General features: G+C 40.2%; 1 protein-coding gene across 3 annotated transcripts in view; it reads right to left on the reverse strand.

Annotated features, from left to right (window-relative positions):
• The window catches only part of arhgef6 (Rac/Cdc42 guanine nucleotide exchange factor (GEF) 6), a 26,634-nt gene extending 6,057 nt beyond the window's left edge, over nt 1–20,577 (reverse strand). For 2 of the 3 annotated variants that reach the window (XM_056382709.1, XM_056382707.1), the window contains exons 1-17: nt 20,302–20,577; nt 19,112–19,195; nt 17,092–17,176; nt 14,099–14,220; nt 13,542–13,746; nt 11,356–11,408; nt 10,676–10,770; nt 10,255–10,350; nt 9,148–9,270; nt 6,864–7,002; nt 6,442–6,501; nt 4,967–5,113; nt 3,553–3,639; nt 3,066–3,147; nt 2,675–2,790; nt 2,286–2,465; nt 1,049–1,069 (exon numbers count right to left, since the gene is read on the reverse strand). In XM_056382709.1, the coding sequence (XP_056238684.1) occupies nt 1,049–1,069; nt 2,286–2,465; nt 2,675–2,790; nt 3,066–3,147; nt 3,553–3,639; nt 4,967–5,113; nt 6,442–6,501; nt 6,864–7,002; nt 9,148–9,270; nt 10,255–10,350; nt 10,676–10,770; nt 11,356–11,408; nt 13,542–13,746; nt 14,099–14,220; nt 17,092–17,176; nt 19,112–19,195; nt 20,302–20,466 (1,860 nt within the window). In that variant the 5' untranslated portion in view covers nt 20,467–20,577. The remainder of the gene's footprint in view (nt 1–1,048; nt 1,070–2,285; nt 2,466–2,674; nt 2,791–3,065; nt 3,148–3,552; nt 3,640–4,966; nt 5,114–6,441; nt 6,502–6,863; nt 7,003–9,147; nt 9,271–10,254; nt 10,351–10,675; nt 10,771–11,355; nt 11,409–13,541; nt 13,747–14,098; nt 14,221–17,091; nt 17,177–19,111; nt 19,196–20,301) is intronic. The other variant, XM_056382710.1, reaches the window with a different exon arrangement.
• Nucleotides 20,578–21,242: the final 665 nt, after the last annotated feature.

Here is a 21,242-nt window from a genome sequence, read left to right on the forward strand (position 1 = left end):
ACTAACAGACGAAATTAGAAAGATGCTCACAGACACAAGGAGTTTGGAGTTTTGTTTAAAGTAGGGCTGAATGATTTGTAAACAAAAATCATATTACAATTATTAGGGCAGATATTGCGGCTGTGATTTGAGTCATAATTTCAGATGGAGCAGTCATTTTTGAATTTCATTATTGCTGGAAAAAAAAAAAATTAAATTGATGAGATATTTATTGGGGTGTTGGGGCTTGTACATAACGTAAAGGAAGATGCTTGTTCCTCTGGAGAATATGCTTTGTAGGCCAGAGCGTCTCTGTAGCACCACAGTGCTTCACCTGTGGTGTGTTATGACACATATTACCTTTATCAAAAAAATTGCAGCTCCTGTGATTTGGATATCGCACTTTGCCATATTGCGATTTCAATATTTCGATGAATTGTTCAGCCCTAGTTTAAAGGCACCAGGTGAATGATGGATGTATATCATTGTGATAAAACTGTAAACCATTATGCATGGAAAACATAGTTCCCACCAAGTTTGCCAGAAACATGAAACCAACTGAAAAAGAGACATAGTCTAAACTATGACAGCTTATTTGGGCTGCTGATCATTCAAATGTGACACGTGCAAATACATTCAGAGGTGAATGACAGTAGACTTGTCTGCACTTTGCACTCAATGCACTGATTTCCAAAAATAGCAGCCCTAGTAGAAATTACAACTTTTGCATCAGAAAAGCTTTTTGGTGTGAGTGACACTTTGAGTCACAACAGGGAATGAGAGAGAGAAAATAAATGCAGACACGCAGAGCCACAGGAAACAGGAAACCAACAGATGACAACTAGGGAGGAGTGAAGCAAACAGAGCAATGGCATGCCTGCTCAACACTGGGGCAAACGCGCACACACACACACACACACACACACACACACACACACACACACACACACACACAGACACACACAGACACACACAGGCACAGGCAACCCCATCCCACCCCCTGAACCCACATCCTTACCCACACCCACACACACACACACAGACACACACACACGCACACACACCTTACCTTCATGATATAAGACATCCTCTACAGAAGGCAAGATGGAGAAAGAGAGAAAAAGGGGAAATGTGCATGAAAAATACGATGAGAGAAGGATGTGATAGAGAGTTAATGGTGAACATTTTCACACCTCCCCCCATTCGCCTATTCTTTGTCTGTGCAGCGTAGTGTGATTATTTTATGTAAAAAAAAAAAATAAAAAAAAAAAATAAAAAAAAGATATGTGGGGCTATGGAGAAATTGGCATCAAGAAGGTTATGCATTCTGAGGTCTATACATGCAATCTCTGCAGGGCAGAGAAGAGGACCCAGCTAGCTGTTTTATTCTCACTGTGGACAAGAATGAGCTCCTGTAGAAGTATATATGTATATATAGTGTGAAAACACACAGAGAACGCAGATACACTTTATATTCAACACATTATTAGACTGTGAGAGTCCATAACAAGCAAAAGCTGAAAGTGCTGATTATGTGAAAGCTACTGCCTCCCACGTGGACCAGAGTGTGAACATCGTCACATTCACCCAAAACAAGTTGCTCATGACCAGTGGTTCTCCAGTGCCAGACAGACCTGGCGATTGCGCTGCTGTTACTGGAATAAACCTCTTCAGAACAACAGCATAGCCCGCCATGTTCCAGACAAACCCGCACCGGTCGGTTCAAATCTATTCCAGCTACTGCATATTGACTACACTGCGCTACATATTGATATTAATCATGTTTTGCTGCCACCTTTCACAGTCACCATGTACTTTATCTAGCTGGCCCACGCACTGTTCAAACACTGAGGGTTTTCCTGTTGTCATTACAGAACAGAACAACGTTTTGAGAGGCTGTGACCACATATTTGAAGTTAAATGTCAAATGTCACTAGGGAGTGTTTGATTAAGGTTTTGTTGTCTTGATGAAAAATACCCAAAACATTAGATATTGAATAATAATGTTCCTCACACACAGGTTGGATCAGTAATCTCTACTCATTTAATTGGGGTACTTATATCTTTTATTTTTTACTGCCTAATGGGCGTCAATATTACACCAATTAATGGATTAAAGGTGGGTGTGTCAATTTTACTTGTGTTGCTTGTGCGTTTGGTGGAAAAAAAGAAAGGGGGACTGAGGGGGGCTTGTAGAGAAGGGGGACTTCTTGTAGTTCATGAGAAACGACTGACTGCATGACTGCCTACCAGAGACGCATATTAAGTTTGTGTAGGTTTGTTTGTGCAGCACAACATCCTCCTACCTCTTTGTAGCCCAGTGCGGCAGAGGGTTTGAGGGGAGGCGCGGGGCGAAGGCAGCTGAGAGACCAGGGCTTGCTGATCTTTGGTGGTTCCAGGGGGCCACGACTGATGGCAGTCAGGCTGCCCAGGTGGGACAGGTGAGTAGGAGTGCCGACCATGCTCAGTGGCTTTCCTTCTACAGTCTACATGAGACAGTCAAAGGAAGAAGAAAAGCAAGTGCGTGACAATTATACACTGTGAGTGCAGCGTAAGATGAGTGTTATGTTTGTCACCTCAGGGTGAGAATTTGTTCAAAAGGTTGTTCGCACTTTAGCAGGGCGAATGGATCACTTTTAGTACTGTTTTGACTCTAAACTAGATGTGTGTGTTTGTGAAAGACTCTGTGTGTAACCTTTGAAATGGTGCCTGCAGGGCTGCCTCCTTTGGTAAAGGGCTGAAGGTGCTCCAGCCATTCCTGCAACTCCTGAGGACTACTGCATAACACTGTAATACGATCGATCATGCTTCCTGCAACACATACACACATACACACACACACACACAAACACACACACACACACACAATTCCTTAAGTGAAAGTTAGATATACCAAAACCACAATTACATCAGCTTGTGGAAATCTAAACAAATGTTCACAGCACTGTCATATAAATTGGTTAGCTGAGATTGAGAATAAGAATTTGCAAGTTTCCGACTGCTGCTAAAGATCCGTTATCTTATTACACTGTATCACTGCTCTATCCTCAACTGAGCTAAAGAGCTCCAGAGCTTCAGATGCAAACCTGTGATGTCAAAGGCATAGTGGGCACTGTCCGCATCCTCTGCATGTCTTGTTACTGTGGTGCCTGTCAGCGGCAGTCTTCCCTGAATAGAACAAATAAAGAGAGAAGAAATAAGACACCGTATCATATGTAGAGGATTTGCTGCTGTGACATTTTATTACCTGAAGTCAATTAAATGAAATGCACTTATGTGCCCATAAAGATGAAAGCTGATATCCTCACTTAAACATTTAGTGGAATTTATCCATGCACATATTTTTGTAATTATTTAAATAAATAAAAAATCTTCTCTTTTTTTTTTTTTCAATTGCTTGAATGCTGCAAATGATATTCCATTCACAATCATTTCACTGAGACAGTGACAGACACACTTGGAGAATATTCAGTTCATGGCTAGATTCCACTGGAGGTAACTAGGAAAATGTTTTGTAATTTGGGTTTGCCATCTTATTAAGGAGGTATGTAGGGGACATACGATGTAGCTCACCTGATAAATAAAGCCACTCATCCGGGGACTGGCAGAAAGCATTACCAACACATTAGGGAATAGCATTAAATAGCGCTCCTCTTTTTCCTGCAAGAGAGAAACAAGAAAGATTTGGTTGCAATGTGACCTATTAGTTTATGCAAACATATACTGCAACAGGTTAGCTGGTTAACCAAAGCTTTCTTCAGTAGGCGTCGTTTTCTAACTATGTCAAAACGGAAGGTGGCTGCAGCTGAACCTGTTCATCGTGTTTCTCATCATAAAACAAATGGGTGCCAGTTTATCTTACATGCACTGATGCAAAACCACTATTACAGCTGACACTGGTATAGATACCAGTTTGGCAAAGCTGTTGCTCTTTATATGAATGGAAAATAAGATAAGCAGACAAGAACTTAGAGTTGTGAAATGATTATGGAGATTGGTGAGGTGGTTGGAAAGTGGTTGGCTGTGATCAAAAGAGGGTGAATCCAAATGTATATGTTGGGCTTTCTTCCAACCACCATCTCAATGTCGACCCCTACACAGCAACCACACAAAAAAGAGGAGTTGGCTTTATAGTGTGCGTCTGGCCTACATAGGTTTCTGTTTTGACACTTGAAGGAGATGTCAAATTAGCATCAAGGGAGGATGGATTTTAAAACACACAGAGTTCATGGACACTGGAAACCCTATGACACATTCAGACAATGATGAACGCTTCACATGTGTTTTAAATAACACACTGCTGGGTTAACTTGTACTAGTGAGACTTTTCACTAATCAAACAAATCTAGAGCACTTGACCACATGGTGTGGTTCACACTTCCGGTCTGCTTGCCCTGCATCAAACAACATGCATTCTCAATCTAGAACGAAATATGCAATGCATTGACCCAATATAAAACATGCTACCTCTGCTGAGATTATCTTAAAAACATACATTTTATTGCATTTTTCTCAAATTAATGAGGGTCAATGCAGATGTCTGGATTGTGGGGTAAATATTTAACTGTGCAGTTGTGACAATTGCACGTCTGACTGGTAGTATTTGTTATACAGCAGGACTGGTACCCAGTATTCTGAACTGAGAAATGGATATGATTTTTTTATTTTTATTTTAATGTCACAATGACTCCAGTTAAATTATACCAAAGAATTTTGAGGATGAGAAAAGAAGCAGACAGAAATCATTACAATAATTACTTCTCTGTGCACACTAGGGCAAATTTTGTGCTTAGTAGTCCAATAAATCCTGTAAATCCCTCTAAGATGCTTATCTATCCTCTTTGACTGAATGGAACCCATGGGACTCTAATTTACACCTTTCACTAAGACAGCCAAATCCTAACAATTTGAAGGAAACAAAGTGACAACTGAAGTTATTTCTGGACATCCTGGAAAAAGCTTGAGACAAATCGAACACGCCTCTCACCTCACTGGACCCATTTTTCATGTGGACCTGGGACATGTAAGCTACATGACCGAGGCTCTTCATGCTGTCTCCCTCCCAGCCCCGCACTGGTTCTGACAAGATCTGGAGCTCCAGGTTCTTGCGCTTCCGCAGTTCCTGACACTGCGCCTGAAGACACACACACACACACATAAATATATACAGTCTATGAAGGTAGCAAAGCAATAACTCACTGAAACAGTTAGATACAGAGCTGCTTTGGATAAATATCTTTGCTATTCATACCCATTTCCAGATTTCTGGATTTAAAGAGTTTCAGAATAAAAGCTTATAACGTCAAAATTTGTGAGATCTACTCTCACAAAATTAATGTTTGCTTACTGGTAGAGGTAATTATGATCCGTTACTGAACAATGAGCAAGAGGGCATTTTCTTTCCACTATGGATATGGCTTTAAAAAATGTATGTGTGCTTCTGATTAGCAGACAACCCGCTCTACCTCCTGAATCACAGCCGCCCCAGTGTCTATATGATTTTCTTTTTCTTTTCTTTTTTTTTTTTTACTTCTTTGTCATAGGTCTAAAGAGCAACATTTAGTAGTATATTTTCAGGTGCTAGGCAGGGGTTCTCCCTCTTCAAGCAAGAAAAATGACAATGCAACATCTGCCATTTTCCACTGCGCATTATACAAAACATAGGTTCTGGAGAGAGAACACTACAGAGAGGTAGGTAGCATTTCTTAGCGTCTACCCACCCAACCACACATTCAAAACACATGCATGCACACACACACACACAAATGAGACTTGCAAATTACAATTGTCAGTGTTGTGTGATTTTTTTTCTCCCTACTTTCTTGCGCAGCCCTGTTCAAGAAACATGTGTGAGTCACCTCATTTATTCTTACACAGAACTCTGAGCTGTACCGGGGAAATTGTGCCTCAGAATAATGTTCACTCAAGTACACTGCGGTTGCTCGTTTTCTAATCCAGCTCTTCTAAGATGGCATTTCAGTTCACACCCACTGTAGGAACAACATTATCACCCAACCTGCAGCTGACACAAAAGCTAAGACACTTTCATTAAACTCTCACCAGACCTGTGCTTGACTGTGAACCGCTATATTACGTTGCACTGTCATTAGTTTGTTACACTGTGGATTAATTTGAATGCTTTAATCAGTTAATTATCATCATCTGAGTGAAAAGCATACATTTAAAAAAAAAAAAAAAAAAAAAAAAAAAGATTTATTTCATCCACATATTAACCTTTGACACGAAACAGTGTCTTCAATTTTGCCGGGGAAATAAGAAGAAAGAAGAAATCCAGCAGATGCACGATCCAGTAATTGAGAATTGACATGAGAGGCTTACAGGTTGTTTAACTGAGGCTTGTTCTGCAGTGACAAAAAGCCTAATCCCTGGTGGAGATTAACAAAGATTGCATGGTTAAAGGATAGTTTAAGAATGAAGAGCCCTCTGGATTTCCACACTTACCACTAGGCTCCTAAATGCTGCTGTTGCCTTTACAATGTCAGTGTAGTCTGTGTGGGCTTCCTGTGGTGGAAATAAACAACACATCGAATCAAATACAGCAACTTAGAGTCGAGCCGTTGTGCCCTAAATCTTAAGGGAAAAAAAATTGTGATAACTTGATATACTGTGATATAGAAAGGAAGTCAGAGACAGGAAGAGAAAGACACTTTCTTTTTAACTTTCCATTTCTAAAAATTGTCAGATTTTAGTGGTCCTTTTAATTATTGGAGGTAAATCAGGTCAAACAAATCAAAATTTGAATGGTTAAGAGTTGTGTATACTGTAGTGACACTGTACAGTACAGATTTGAATACATTTCAGTATTATTTTCAATGTTTTATTATACATTATTTCAGTATATATTAAGATATTTGCTCCTGTACCTCCACGTGTCTCTCCAGCTCCTGCAGCAGGGTCGGGTACTTGTCAAGCCTCATGAAGGGCTTACTGAGACTGGAGGTCAGGGTCAGGATCCCTGGAGCACTTGCTCCCTGGCTCTCCATGAACTTGTCTAATTCATCACTGTTAGACACACACACACAAACAAACACTTTTAGTGCACAGTGAAGTTTTTCTATGGGGATACAGAGTGCAGTGCAGCCTGAATGTATAGGTCAAAGTTCAAGGACACTTCAAAGATGCAGATTTCTGACAACAACTTGATGTTACCCCAAAAACAATTTGATAATTTCAGTGCATAACAGCTTAGAGTGATTTCAATATACATTTTTATCATTTTCACTAGATATGTCCAGATGGTAAACATACAGTAGGTCAAGAACCAGGACAATGGTTTTTACAATACAGTCAATTTTTGGATATGCTACACACTGGAAGACAGCAACTTATTAAACAGCTTTATCTGTGCAGGTTAAGTGGATGGACCCTAAAACTGAAAAATAACCATTTAAAAAGGCGCACTTTAATCTTATTATGTCTAAGACATAGCAGACCTTATCATGACATACTGTGTATTGGTTATATCTCTCACCTGTGATATGGAGTTAATTGTAAAAGGATGTAAATAAACACTTTGTTGCAGTTTGGCTTTTAACAGCAGAAAGCAGGAATCGCCCTTAACAGCCAAACAAAAGGTGACTGCATCAAACAGACGTCTAAAGCTTCATAATAATAAAACCAGTAAAAGTTAAAATACATAACTGCTTCCCATTATGAGAAGATGTTGCTACGTACTGGATTCATTTCGGTGGTAAAGTATGAGCATCATATTTGTGATGATAAATGTAATATTGGCACTCATTTCACTGTTGCAAGAAACACCAACACTGTTACAGTATATCACACCAGTGGGGAATATGAGAAAAGCCCACTCGCACCTGTTCTGGTGCTGACATAGATTGAAAGGCAGCACAAATTAGATCATCAGTTTGGTTTCTGAAATTTTGCTGTCAAGTACAACATGTTCACTTCATTGCAACCTTGCCAACGTGCTTTGAAAGATCCAGAACTTCAGTAATATAGTGTCCTGTAGCAGCACTGCCTGGTAACAGTGCGTAAAATGTGAATGTGAAAAAGAAAGTCTCCTTCAACAGAAACACAAATGTGTTTACTGTGAAAAAGTGCTTTGCTTGCCTGTCAACGTAACCACAACTCTATACATCCTGTCAACAGTCAGCTCCTTCCTGTTTGTAATTCAACTTAATCTGCAGCTCACAATGTAGAAACTGACATGCTACATCTACACTGCCCAAGACTGTATCGTTTAAACTGCATCACGACCATTTTGGTATTTCACAGTGACTGTGGTCTATGCAATACAGATTCACGACAGTAGGTCCCACTAAATGAGAATGATGCTTTTCAATAGTAGATGGATTGAAGTAAACCTTCAGCACACGGGGACTTGGTGCAGCTTCTGAGAGTCAGTTTCGCTTCCTGTTCATTTACACATAGAAAGCCTGACACCTTGTGGCTAAAGATTAAACTGCAGCTCATCAGCAAAAATCTGCATGGAGTAGTCCTAGAATCACACAACAATGATGCATGTCAACTTTTCACAGATATATAAAACAAATGACTGAAAAAATAGGTATGTAAGCAAAGCTGGAGGGCATCTGGGTCGTTTTATTAATGGTTTGAAACCTCCTTTGCCTTTGACCCCTTAAAAGGAGGATGCAAGAGTTGTGAGAAGTTAATAGAGATTTTCTTTTCTCAGACTGTTTAATTTGAATCATTTTTAGGGGCCTGAAGAGGTCAAATTAGACAATATTTCACAAAAGAAACAAGCTAAGATAAGAGAAAATAAAGATAATTTTGTATGGCATAATGTTGTCTTTTCACATTTCCTACACAGGAAATTATTTCATGACCCCTTCAGTTTATCTTCTAACGCCTCATGGGGACCCCAAAGCCCCAGGGTGGGAACCACTGGGTTAAATTACAGTTTGAAGGATATTGTGTCAGTTTTGGAAAAAACTTGCAAACTAGTTGAAACCTTCATCAGCTGAGAGAGTCTAGCACAATGAGGGGCTTTTAAGTCAATCAAAAGCCATTTCGAAAATGCAGGTCTGTGAACCCTGAATGTTCAGCTAAATGAATCAAAAACTAAATTCTACCTTGATACAGTTGTCATGTGATTTAAAACTAAGACCTCTCTCTGGTAAGGTATTGTACAGCTGCCTGGCTGTTTTGCGTGCAGGGGCTGACCTGTGGTCGGTGAGGATGCAGACAGCCGAGGGGTGGCTGGAACAGTAAGCCAGATACAGAGTCTTGATCTGACACATCAGGTTTAAATAGCAGCCTGCCACTCGCTGCTGGCCCTCTGGGACTCTGCAAAGTCAGAGATACAGAGACAAGGTCAGAGAAGTGGAAAGAGTGAAGGAAGTAAAAAAAAAAAGGGTTGGGAAAAGAAAAGGATATGGGAGATATGGATAGAGACCAAGAGTTATGTTATAATTATAAGTTATGATGATATACCGGGTCATTTCCCAATAACTGAAAAGCTGCCATTATTCAGGGTGTCTGTGAGATTTAATCTGCGAAGACATTTTTACCGAGTGGAGTACAAGCCCGTTCTTGCATTTTTGAAACCTGGCAGAATCCGACTGCTCTCTCGTCAGATTAACAGAACACCACAAATGCAACAATATCTTCAACTTCCTTAAACTGGATGAGAGAAATTTAAGACATTTCTAGGCTTCAAGCTCAAAGTTTTATAGTTTAAGTACTTATTATTTTAAGGGCTATTTTTAGACTGTACACACTGTACAGGCCAATCTCCAAAGCATACCATACCTTCTTAGATGTATAAATATATTTTCCTTCTACCAAGGCAGACATTTGTTTCCAGTAGTTCTGAATATCAGAGTTTCCCCACCAGAGCATGAATGCACCAGAGGATGTGCAGATTTTACAAATCAATGTGTGCAAAGATATTAACTTTGATAAAAATACACTGGGTTTCATGCTCACTCTGACAGATTGCATATTTGAAAGAATATTTCAGCTTTTGCAAGTTGGTATTTGTACCAAGAGGGAAGAGATGTCTGGGAGGAAGGAAGTGATTGCAAAAAAAGAACCAAGCATGGTATGTTTTGTAGAACTCTTCGCAGTAATGTATAGTATGTGCGCAGTGTAGTAAATTAACTAAAAAATAAATGGTCTAAAATGGTCTTCTAAAAGGTATTTGATTATGTCTAAGATAACGTGCACAAGAGGGTGTATGTACACTGTGGTCCAAACAATGCTCTTCACTGAGACTGTTTATCTTGTATAACTGATCAAACATGGAGGTCCGTGTCCAGTATGACTTACTTAGTACAGTCCTCCAGAGCCACACATAGCCCCTGCTGGAAGGTGAGGATCTCCTCCAGGTTTCCACACAGGGTGGCGCTGTCTGCACTGCTCAGCCTGAATACACACAGATTTGGCACAATTGGAGACAACAAGGACTGTGCTACAACAATGCTTGAAAGTTTAACATGAAAGTAAAGTGGACATTACTATTGATTACAGTTTTGGTAAATTATTATTAAGAATATTGACATATTCATAAAAAACCTTAAATTTCATAATTAATGAACAAATAATTAAGACAGTCAAATTCAAGAATTTTGGATCACTCAATTATTAAAAAACATTTTCCTAGTAATCCACACGGTCTTCTGAATTAAGTGATGTCTTTTGCCCATTAACGGATCTGTCATTTTGATCTTTTCCTTGTCATTGCTCTTACTTGTCGCTGCCTTGCAAGGGTCGCAGGTAACAACTCAGCACTGTTTGTAATTCTTTGACAAACTCCCGCTCATGTTCCACGATGTCCTGTACCACCTGCAAAAGTAGCACAATCAGCAGAATATCGCATGTTAATGTTGTCAAAACATAGTGTTTCAGCTGAGGAAAATCTGGGTTATTTTTAGTTCACTTAAACAGTGAGAAAACAGAGTGATGCAGGGGTAACAGAGTGTGATTTGAAATGGAGAAGTTACTTATTTGTTGAGTTAAAAGAGGGAAACTCGACTAAACTGTGATAAGACAATAATAGACACATTCTGATCAGAGGGTTATAAAGCATTTTTGATTTGTATAGGTAATAGAAATATAAACTAAAATCTATCACATTCCAGATCTCGTCTTATTTTGTTCTGCTATCAAGTAGAGAGAACCATCACTGAAGTTACATGATGTCAAATGTATGATTTCCTTACTGGTATGTTCAACCAAGACAAACATTTCAGTATTTTTCAATAGCACACATACTGTATGTAATAACAAATTTAGTCAAAAACCCTTGTTAATTTCAGCTTTCATATGATCTCTATTGAAAAATGAATGAAACAAAGCTCTTGTTTATGTAAGCTAACCGCCATAGAGAATAGCAAATATTATATAAAATCCCACAGAATTTTCACTCACCACACTGTAGTAGTTTTTGGTCAGCTGAGTTCCTTTAGGAGACGCTGGCTTCTCTGTAAAGGAGATAAGTAACAATATGTGAGGACTTGCCAATTCATCAGAACTAATTCAGAAAAATCTGAAAAATTGGCAAAAAAAAAACATTTATATTGAATATCCAGGCAATAAAAACCATTATATAGATCAGTTTGACAGTTTAAGTATCCAGTTGAATATGAATGTATGCAGGAAATCTTTTCTTACAGAAAATGGAGTTTAAAAAGTTACAGTGCAGAACAGATAGAAATCTATTTTTCAGATTAACAAGACATCAGCATTTGTGTCTCATACAGTGGCAAGAGAAAGTAAGTGAAGCCTTTGAAATGATCTCCATTCATGTATAAATCTGTCCTAAAATATGGTCAGATCTTCATTCAAGTTACAATTATGACACAACCTACTTTAACTAACACTCAAATCATTGTACTGTTCTTGTCCATATTGAAAACATCACTGAAACATTCACAGTGTAAGCTGTGAGTAAGTATGTGAACCCCCCAGCTAATGACATCAAAAAAAGCTAATTGGAGTCAGGAGTCATCAAAACTGGAGTCCAGTCAATGAAACAACACTCAAACATTTTGAGTTTCTTATTCACAAGAAGCATCTGCTGATGTGAACCATGTCTTACAAAAAACTTAGGATCAAGAATTTCTGATTTGCATGACGCTGAAAGAGTTACAAAGTCAAAGAGTTTAGATATTCATCAGTCCACAGTCAGACAAACTGTCTATAAATGGAGATGATTTAGTTATGTGGCGACTCTCCCTAGAAGTGGGCGCCCAGCTGAGAAGACTCGAAGGGTACAACGCAGAATGATCAATAACATAACAAAGAACCTCAGAGAAACAGCTAAAGGCTTAAAGGAATCATTGGAGCTGGTTAAAATCTCTGATTCTGAGTCTAACATATGCAAATCGTGGTGCATGGTTGCATGGAGCTTGGTGTCTGGCTACAGACAGCATGGAGGAAGCCGCTGCTCTCAGAGAAAAAAAAAAAAAAACTGAAGCAAACCCCAGAAGTTTGCCAAAGAGCAGGTTGACTCTCCACAGCATGACTGGGAAAATGTTTTATGGAGTGATGAAACTAAAGTTGAATTGTTTGAGAAGAACATGCAGCACTATGTATGGTGTAAAATGGGAACTGTATATCAACATGACAACATCATCCCAAAGGTAAAGTAGGGTGGAGGGAGCATCATGATTTGGGGCTTTGCTACCTCCGGGCCTGGACAGTTCCACATCATCGAGGGAAGAATGAATTCCCAAGTTTTTCAAGGTCTCTTACAGGATAATGTTAGGGTGACCTGATGATGCAGCAAGACAATGACCTTAAACATCAAAATAAAACTACCACTGAATGATTACAAATAAAGATAATCTTGCTGTTGGAGTGGTCCAGTCAGAGCCCAGATCTTAACCCTGTAGAGATGCTGCTGAATGACCTGACGAGAGCCGCTCACACCAGACATCGTAAGAATATATATGGCTGAGCTGCAGCAGTTCGGTAGGAAGAATGGTTCAAAATTCCTCCTGAACAATGTACAGATCTGATCAGCAGCTACTGGAAGAGCTTGTTTGAGGTTATTGGTGCCAAAGGATGTTCGACCAGTTATTAAATCCAAGGGTTCACTTACTTTTTCCAGCAGCACTGTGAATGTTTAATGGCTGTGTCCAATAAAGACACAGAAGATTATAATGGTTTGTGTGATATTAGCTCAGGGACACTGTGTTTGTCTACATTTGTGAGTTAGATGAAGATCAGATCGCATTTTATGACCAGTGCAAAAAACCAGCTCATTCCAAAGGGTTCACACACTTTTTCTTGCCACTTTATTCTGTATTGTATTGTTTATAATAAGTGCTGGAACACAAATAATGTCAACGATATCATGCTGTCATACATCTATTTTGCAACAACTCACGTTTCATCACAGCTTTTCTTCAACAGCACTAAAAAGTGCACCATAATACTCTATACTCTGCATTACACTTCCAAAATAAGGTGTCAAATGCAAATTATACTGCATGTTTAGCTAAATGTATATTTTGTATACAATACAAAAATGTTTGCAACAAAATCTTTTTGAAACTGGTGGCACGACCAAACTAAGGAATTCATGATCCTGATTGTGTGGCCCAACTCACCGCAGGGTTTGACCTCTCGGACGTAGTTACTGGGGAACCAGCCTGTCTTGCCATTGAGTGTGCCCTCCCACCATCCTCCCTCCTCCTGCCGCGTCACATGGATCATTTCACCTTTACTGAATGACAGCTCATCCTCGTTGTTCTGTTTGAAGTTGAAGCGAGCCTTCACCATCAGGTGCCCACCTCCGCCGTTCTCAGACATCTCCTGTTACACAAACACAAACGTCATGGGGTGTATCCTCAAAAATGATCTGTACGTGTATGTGTGTACCTATGTGCAATGCAACATATTGGACTTGCACATTCTTCTTTTAAATTCGGCTGTGGATTTGTATGAAATGTTTTATGCTTCTCTTAATATAATTATTTCCTTATTGTGCAAGGGAATGAAAAGTGCAGTCATGTGGAATAAAACTGACATATGATGATCTGACATATTCTATATAAAATATGTGCAAAATGGGGAGAATCAAACTTGGATGAACCACTTTCAAGCATGTGAGGTGAGGAAAAAACAGGAAGACAGAAAATGTAGATGTATATAGAAGAGACCATACCACTGATTTGGATTGTCTACGTAGAGAGCCTTTGGATTTGGCAGATGAGAGTGTGTGTGAAGACGTCGACTGACTAGGAGGGGGGGCACCGGACTGCGGACATGACCTCTCAGCAGCACAGTCTATGGACACACACACAGGAAATATATGGCACCTCTATTAATGGTTATTCGGTTGCATTGGTGTTTGAACTTCTCCTTGAAAATACGCACAAACACACTCCTCATCCTCATCCTCATCATCACAGCTGACGCAGGTGCACATACTTTGGGGGATGACCAGTTGATGATAATTCATGTGAGAACGGTCCATTGCGCTGCACAGCCGCAGGACAGTGAACATGCGCACACACAGGCTACACATTTACAACGCCACACAGAATCATCTGAGTTAACCAGAACTGGCACAGTGCTCCGAAAAAAAGGAAGGAAAAGGGAAAAGGAAGGCAACATACAGTCTATACATCGTAAAATAAACATGTCTCACTGATCACTCATACAGTCAATGTGTTGGTCCAGCAAATACATTTCATTCTGACTAATTGACATGTGTTTAATTTCCTCCTGCCTCTCATCTGAAGTGCAGTCTAGTGGGTGAATTTATGTTACAGACACCCAAACCCTCTACAGTGTCATCGCTGAGCCACTGCAGCCGGGGGAACGTGATTTAGGGTCAGTAGCTGTCAGGTGTCCTGCAGTGTGAGTGCAATCTTTGAGATGCACTGATGGAGGCATCAATTTTGTTGCCAGTGCTCACTTGAAAAGTGACACATGGTAGCCCTGCAGCCTCTTACAGGCTAACAAGCAGAAACACTCTCACTGAAGACTCCCTCCCAAATGCCAACTGGATGCTAGCCAGGTCTACTGTCTAATCCTGTTGCAAATTGCAGAAGAATAAAAAAATAATGAGTGTGCACCATAAGCCTCAGTAACCTTTAATTCAGATACTCAATAAGGAGTTCAACTCTGAGGCTATATAATTGACACGCTTATGTGCACTTTCACCAAAAGGCACTAAAATGTGTATTGTAACACTTTTTGTGTCATCTTGTTTTATCAGCACATCATCTGGAATCTATGTAATGAAAGTTTAAACGGAAAAAACGATTCCCTACTGCTTCCCATATGCTGAGACGTCAGGGTGCATCACTCCGAGGCATAACTGATATGATGAAAGACACACTGAAAGCAGCAGGATAGTCCACATGCACTCATGGATCCCACATGCCACTCCCAACACCCACACACCCACACACCCACACCAACACCCACACACAGAGTCCTGAGAAGCCCTTCTGTCAGCTAAGCTCTGTGATTTCCACTGTTATTCCTGTATGAGGGCAATGTTCAAAGCGTTTACCCTACACAAACATAAACGCTGAGCACAGAAAGTCATCATGAGACAGGGGGAAAACAAGGCTTGGAAGAGGATCATGAGTAAAAACACAGAGGGCTCTTATGTTTAATCATATCAACTAACTTGTGACTAATCCACTTCAAATCAAGTTCACTTCTGAAGACGAGAGAACAGCTGCTAGGCATAGCCAGCCTCTAAAAGATTTGCATATCAAGCAGAGCCCAGCACTAGCAGAGGCTTCTCGCCCCATCTCACACTGTGGCATGCATCCTCCCATCCATTTATGTGCACTCAAGAGATTGATCATGCATTAACAGAATGACAGCAACTGTAATACATCACAAAAGGGAAGGTACCGCAGGTAATATCATGCAGTATGGAAACAATTAGCCCATTAATTGATGGGGGGAAAACACAGAAAATGAATTTACATCAAGCAAAAATGGACTTTCTACATTTGATTTACACAACTGCAAATTGAATATGTGGGTTTGTACTGTTAGTCAGACAAAATAAGCCGTTAAAAAACGTCACCTCCAGCTCTGCAGTGGTCTATTTTCACAATATTCTGACATTTATAGACGATTCAATTAATCAGAAACATAATCAGCCAAATAATCAACCATGAAAATATTCATCAGCCGCAGCCCTCATGTCATGCTCCTTCTTCACTGTCATTCAGGCCGAATCTGAGGCACATATCCCATTACTCCCTTTACATCCAGAAATGTCACAAACACATGTTCTCAAATAGCCTGGAACATTATGCATCTCTCATAAAACATGCAGCGGTGGCAGATTAGTCTAAAAACGCTGACTAAATAATTCTTAGGCTGCTGGTTCTCAGGCAGCTTTGAGTTAGAAACTGGAGGGAGACTGGCGCTACTTCCTCAGTGCCCCCAAACAAGGAGATTCAAGCAAAGCAATTAGCTCTGAACTGCTGTGGGGCTGCTGCACTGCAAACCACATTATGCTGTGTCCTCACTGAAGAAATGCATTTGAGAAGGGGGTGTATGTCTGTCTGAAATGCATACATTCACACATACAGTATATTCAGTAACATTAGGCATGTTGCCTCATAGAGGAGCTTAATGTGAGCGTACAAAAAATGACCAACAAAGAAGGAGAATTATTGAGGGTGGCTCAAGCTATGGGTGCACATGAGTAAATATGGCACTCAGCGTGACACAAACACACACTGCCATGCCAGCTGCCCATGGGTAACACACTCAATCATGATTTAGAATGGCTGCATGAACAAAGAGCTAAATGAAAAAGACCACCATCATAACACATACATGAGGGAGAAGACATCAGCTGGCCACAGCTAATACAGTATGTAGCCACATGTTCTATTTATTCGTTGTCTAAGCTCATTTATTGGAACTGAGGCGAAGTGACGGGGGAGGGAAGGACACTTTTATATTTAATAGGAGGATTTTCATTGAATTCATGTTTTTCTTTTGCACATTAGATGCTTCATTTTCATTCTTCAACACATTCAGATACTGGAACTTAAAAACTAATACTTTTACTCATTACTATATGGTTCTTTACTTTCAGAGAAGGAAAGATATGATCATGCTGTCCCCAAAATTGGGGAATGGAAGCACAGAGAAAGACCACAAAACTCTTACCTTGTGTGGCAAAGTTGACTGCCAGCAAAGTGGTCAGTACTTTGCCAAAATTGTCACCAGTGTATAACCACTCTGGTTCAAACCCCTGGATGGAAAAGGAACAGAGAAGATGCTTTCAGACCAAAATAAATGTCAAACCATCACTTCAAATAACCTGGAATCCATCAGATATGGAAGAAGAGTAGGTCAAAATTAGAACTTTTCTACTGATTGCACTGATGTGAGCAGTAATGCTTGTTGAGTGCACACACAGAGAGAGAGAGAGAGAGAGAGAGAGAGAGAGAGAGAGAGAGAGAGAGAGAGAGAGAGACTCATTCCAGGCTGCTGCACAAACAATAGAAAGACACACACACACAATGAAACGCACACAGGGATTTGAAAAAGCCTATAACAAGACAGAGATAAAAACTGACATGTCGAGCATGACCCATATTTTGTGACTTAGTGGTTTGAAATAAAACAGACAGTGCCAGACACATTTGCGATTCGTAGATGCTCACACAGTCACAGCCACACTGCTTGCTTGCTCTGTCTCAGACAGCTATCTTCTTTCCTCCAGCAGATAAAGTTTCACATTTTAAATAAAACATCTTAAATATAGAGTTTGAGTAGTACAGCCGTGGTCATGAGTTGTGTGTGACCTCATTCAGAGCTAAAGCAAATGTGACCATTACATCTCTAGGTATGGGATCAGCTATAGGTTCGACTTGATTACCAAAATGTACGCAGCTTGCTTTTCATTATGTAAAAAAAAGAAAAAAAGTGAGTATACAATGTTAGCTTTATGCATAATGATTTTGCACTGCTGGTACTAAAAGACTGGAAAAATCCATTTGCACTGATGAAACAAAATGAAAGACCAAAAGGGTCTTACATCACCGTATTGACTTTGATCATTAATAACTGTTGCCAGTGCTGAGACCTTGACAATGGTTAGGGTGATTGTTTCAATGAGTCATGTTAAGAACACATGTTGCTCTGATGACTGTAGTAGTATCAGAGCAAATAAATTATCACATGCAGATCATAACACAGCAAAAAAATCTGAGGCATTGTGCAGTAATTGACGCTTCCTCTTTCTGCACCTCGGGGCAGAAGTGAAAGCAGTGTGACTGCTCTCTTTATGCAGTCACAGGGCAAGCAGGCACTACTTTGCTATGGTAAAAACAGAAAGAAAAAGTTCTCTAACCATGATCACATCACTGACCAAAGGATGGGCAGGGCTCGCTGTGGCACCACAGACATCCCCTGGCTGATACATTTGACAGTGGCTCTGCAAAAACCTCTGCCCATGAGCTACTGGCTGGCCGCAAAAGGTCTAATTATGGGCTAAAGCAGGGCTGATGGATAAAAGCAAAGGGGACCTCCCAGACATAACAAGCCAGCTGGGCAGACCTACTGAACCACTTGACTTTGCAGTGAGCCAGGCTTGCTGACTCAATTAGTTGTTTAAAGAAACCAACTGATGTGATTCAAGCCCAGAAAAGACTATTTATAAAGCCAGAGGAGACATCACTGTCCAGTGTGGCAGTCGCAAACAGGCTGGTACAGAGAAAGAGAAAACTCCCAACATCTGCAAATGATTTGACCCTTTCCAATATTAAGACATCTTTTTAGCCATGCAGGTCTGCAGTGTGTGTCTAGGGGGCAAACAAAAAATCAAGTCACTGCAGCATGAAAGAGAAAGGGAATTAACAAGGAAGTAAAGACTGTTGAAACCTAAGTTGTTCTATTTGAGAACAGAGGCACTTGTCACAACAGTTCCCCTCCGACCTGGTCAGTGTGAGTGACTGACAGCATGCCTGTTAATGTGGCTCACTCCACATGGACGTGTGAAGAAAACATATGCTAGCAGGGTAAGCAGATCACAACACAAGCAAGAGTGTGTTTAAGTCTCCTCTGTAAACTGCAATGGGCCAAGAGGGCTAAGTAAGGAGATAATGGTAGAGTGAGACCAGCCCATGTCAAAATATCGTAGGTTTGTGTACGAAACTTGACAGACAACACTGAGTCAACTTACCTCCACTTTCAAGGACGAGCATCCTCTTAAAAACTCCCTGATGTTGGAAATGCAGTCGACTTCAGTTCTCGGATCCTGGCAATACTGAGCACACACACACACACACGAAATAAATATATAAACAAATACCTCGGTTTAGTACTATGCGATAGACATCTGACACAAGCTCTTAGCTAAAGCTCCATGCCGACGCTACTGTCATTTCAGTTACACACAAAAGCTAAAAAAAAACACTGTTGTAGTGACCCTAATGCGGTAACCTACAGTTCACAAAATAACTGTGGATTCCTCCTGCGTCTCCTTCATGCACACATAACCATTAACACCACAGAAATGTCAAAGTTACCACTGTAAGCAAAACATCCGCTCACTTTTTTTTTCAACTTTCAAAATAAAATCTTTGTGAACAGCCGCGTTTTAACGGTCAAAATTTAACGCAAAAGACAAGCTTGACTTTTCGTTGCTTGTAATTAAATCCCGAACTGTTCTTTAAACAGCAATGTATGAGAACCAAACAGGAAGAGCTACAAACTACACAGAAAAGTAAATCTCCAAAGAGAGAAGTTACTACTTCCGGTTTTATTGTAGCTGTTTCCAATTACATTGACGCCGCTTTTCTAAGGAGGAGGTCGCACTGGAGTCCTTTCAGGAGGAAGTGACGAACTATCTTTGCAACTGTTATTTATCATTATCAACTTTTGTCATCTCGACAACGAAACATATATGATTCACGACAATTACATTAACCACGTTAAAAAAAAAAAAAAAGTTGTTGAAAAACTGTGAGTGCAATGAAAGCCCCTGCTCCACCTATCTCCCCTGTGTGGCCTGTGGTCAATGTTTCATGCACTCCTGCTGCCGAATTTGTCCTGTTTTGGAGGGTGTTCACACCGACTGACTCCTGTCAAGAATGCGGAACATTTTCTTCGCTTCACAGGAAACCGCATCTTGAAATCTCACATCTGAAAACTCGCCGAATGCAGCTGTAATTCGATGCACAAGCTTGATACAAAACTAAAACATCAAAAGTTAACGACTCGGGTGCCGTAAGCTGCAAAAATGAAAGGCCTGGTGTAGGGGAGAGAAGTTGTAGTCGGTATCACGTTCAACAAACCCCTCCCTTCCGTTTAACAAGAGCCATCGATCATTCGGCATTTGTTGACTTAAGTTAACTTAAATCAACAACTCACCTTGGGAGTGAAGCCAGGTATGAGCCGCTCAGCAAGCTTGCACAGGACGACCCCATCCTTCAACGATGTTTTCAAAAACTCCTCCGGGTCCGCTATATTCTTTTTAGGCGAGCTGAGCACTCCTAGTGATATTAACCACGTTACAGTCTGCTCCTCTGGATTCATAGCTCCACAAAATGATCATTGCCTAAGCACGCATTGCTATAAAAAAAAAAACTGGCGGCCTGTTCCGTATCAATATGCAACTCACATCCGCACTTCTGCTACAAGTTAAAAAAAAAAAAAAGAGGCGGTGGGGGAAGGACGACGCTGTTTCAACACACAAAACTGATGATCACCCCTACTGGCAAACAAGCACCTTAACAATAGACAGCGGTCTTTTTCCTCTGCAAAGTGGCACATGCTGACTGAGGGCACTTTCTATAATATTATGTTACAAGTTAAAATGCAACAAGGATCAGGAAACACCTACTGCTACTGTAGGAATGACTCAGGTTATGTGACCAGCAGGTCCGATATGCAAGTCATTATTGACAGTCCATCCATACCATGTAGTGAGATTTAAAGTTCTGATGCAAAATGGGTCATGCTGAAGTTTGACACAGCAATACAAGCTATATGACTATTGCAATGTCCACCCATGAGTAATGTATGTTGACTGAATATTTGCAGGAGGAAATTATGTGATTGCCTCAATAGCTCTAAAAAAAAAAATAAAAAGTTGTGGTAAATGCTTATCTTCTGTCTTTATAAACGCAATTGTAATAGAGCTTTTGTAATGGTACAAAAGCTCTATTACAATTGAGTTTATAAAGACACCGTTAACAAACACCAACCAGGTACCACAGATATCTCAGCTCCATTTAAAAAGATAACTACACTAACATCTAAAATACCTTTGTAGAGAATTGTGCTCTTTGCATTCTTCTTTCATGTTAAGA

The sequence above is a fragment of the Seriola aureovittata genome, chromosome 8, assembly GCF_021018895.1.
Source record: "Seriola aureovittata isolate HTS-2021-v1 ecotype China chromosome 8, ASM2101889v1, whole genome shotgun sequence".
Lineage (NCBI taxonomy): Eukaryota > Metazoa > Chordata > Actinopteri > Carangiformes > Carangidae > Seriola > Seriola aureovittata.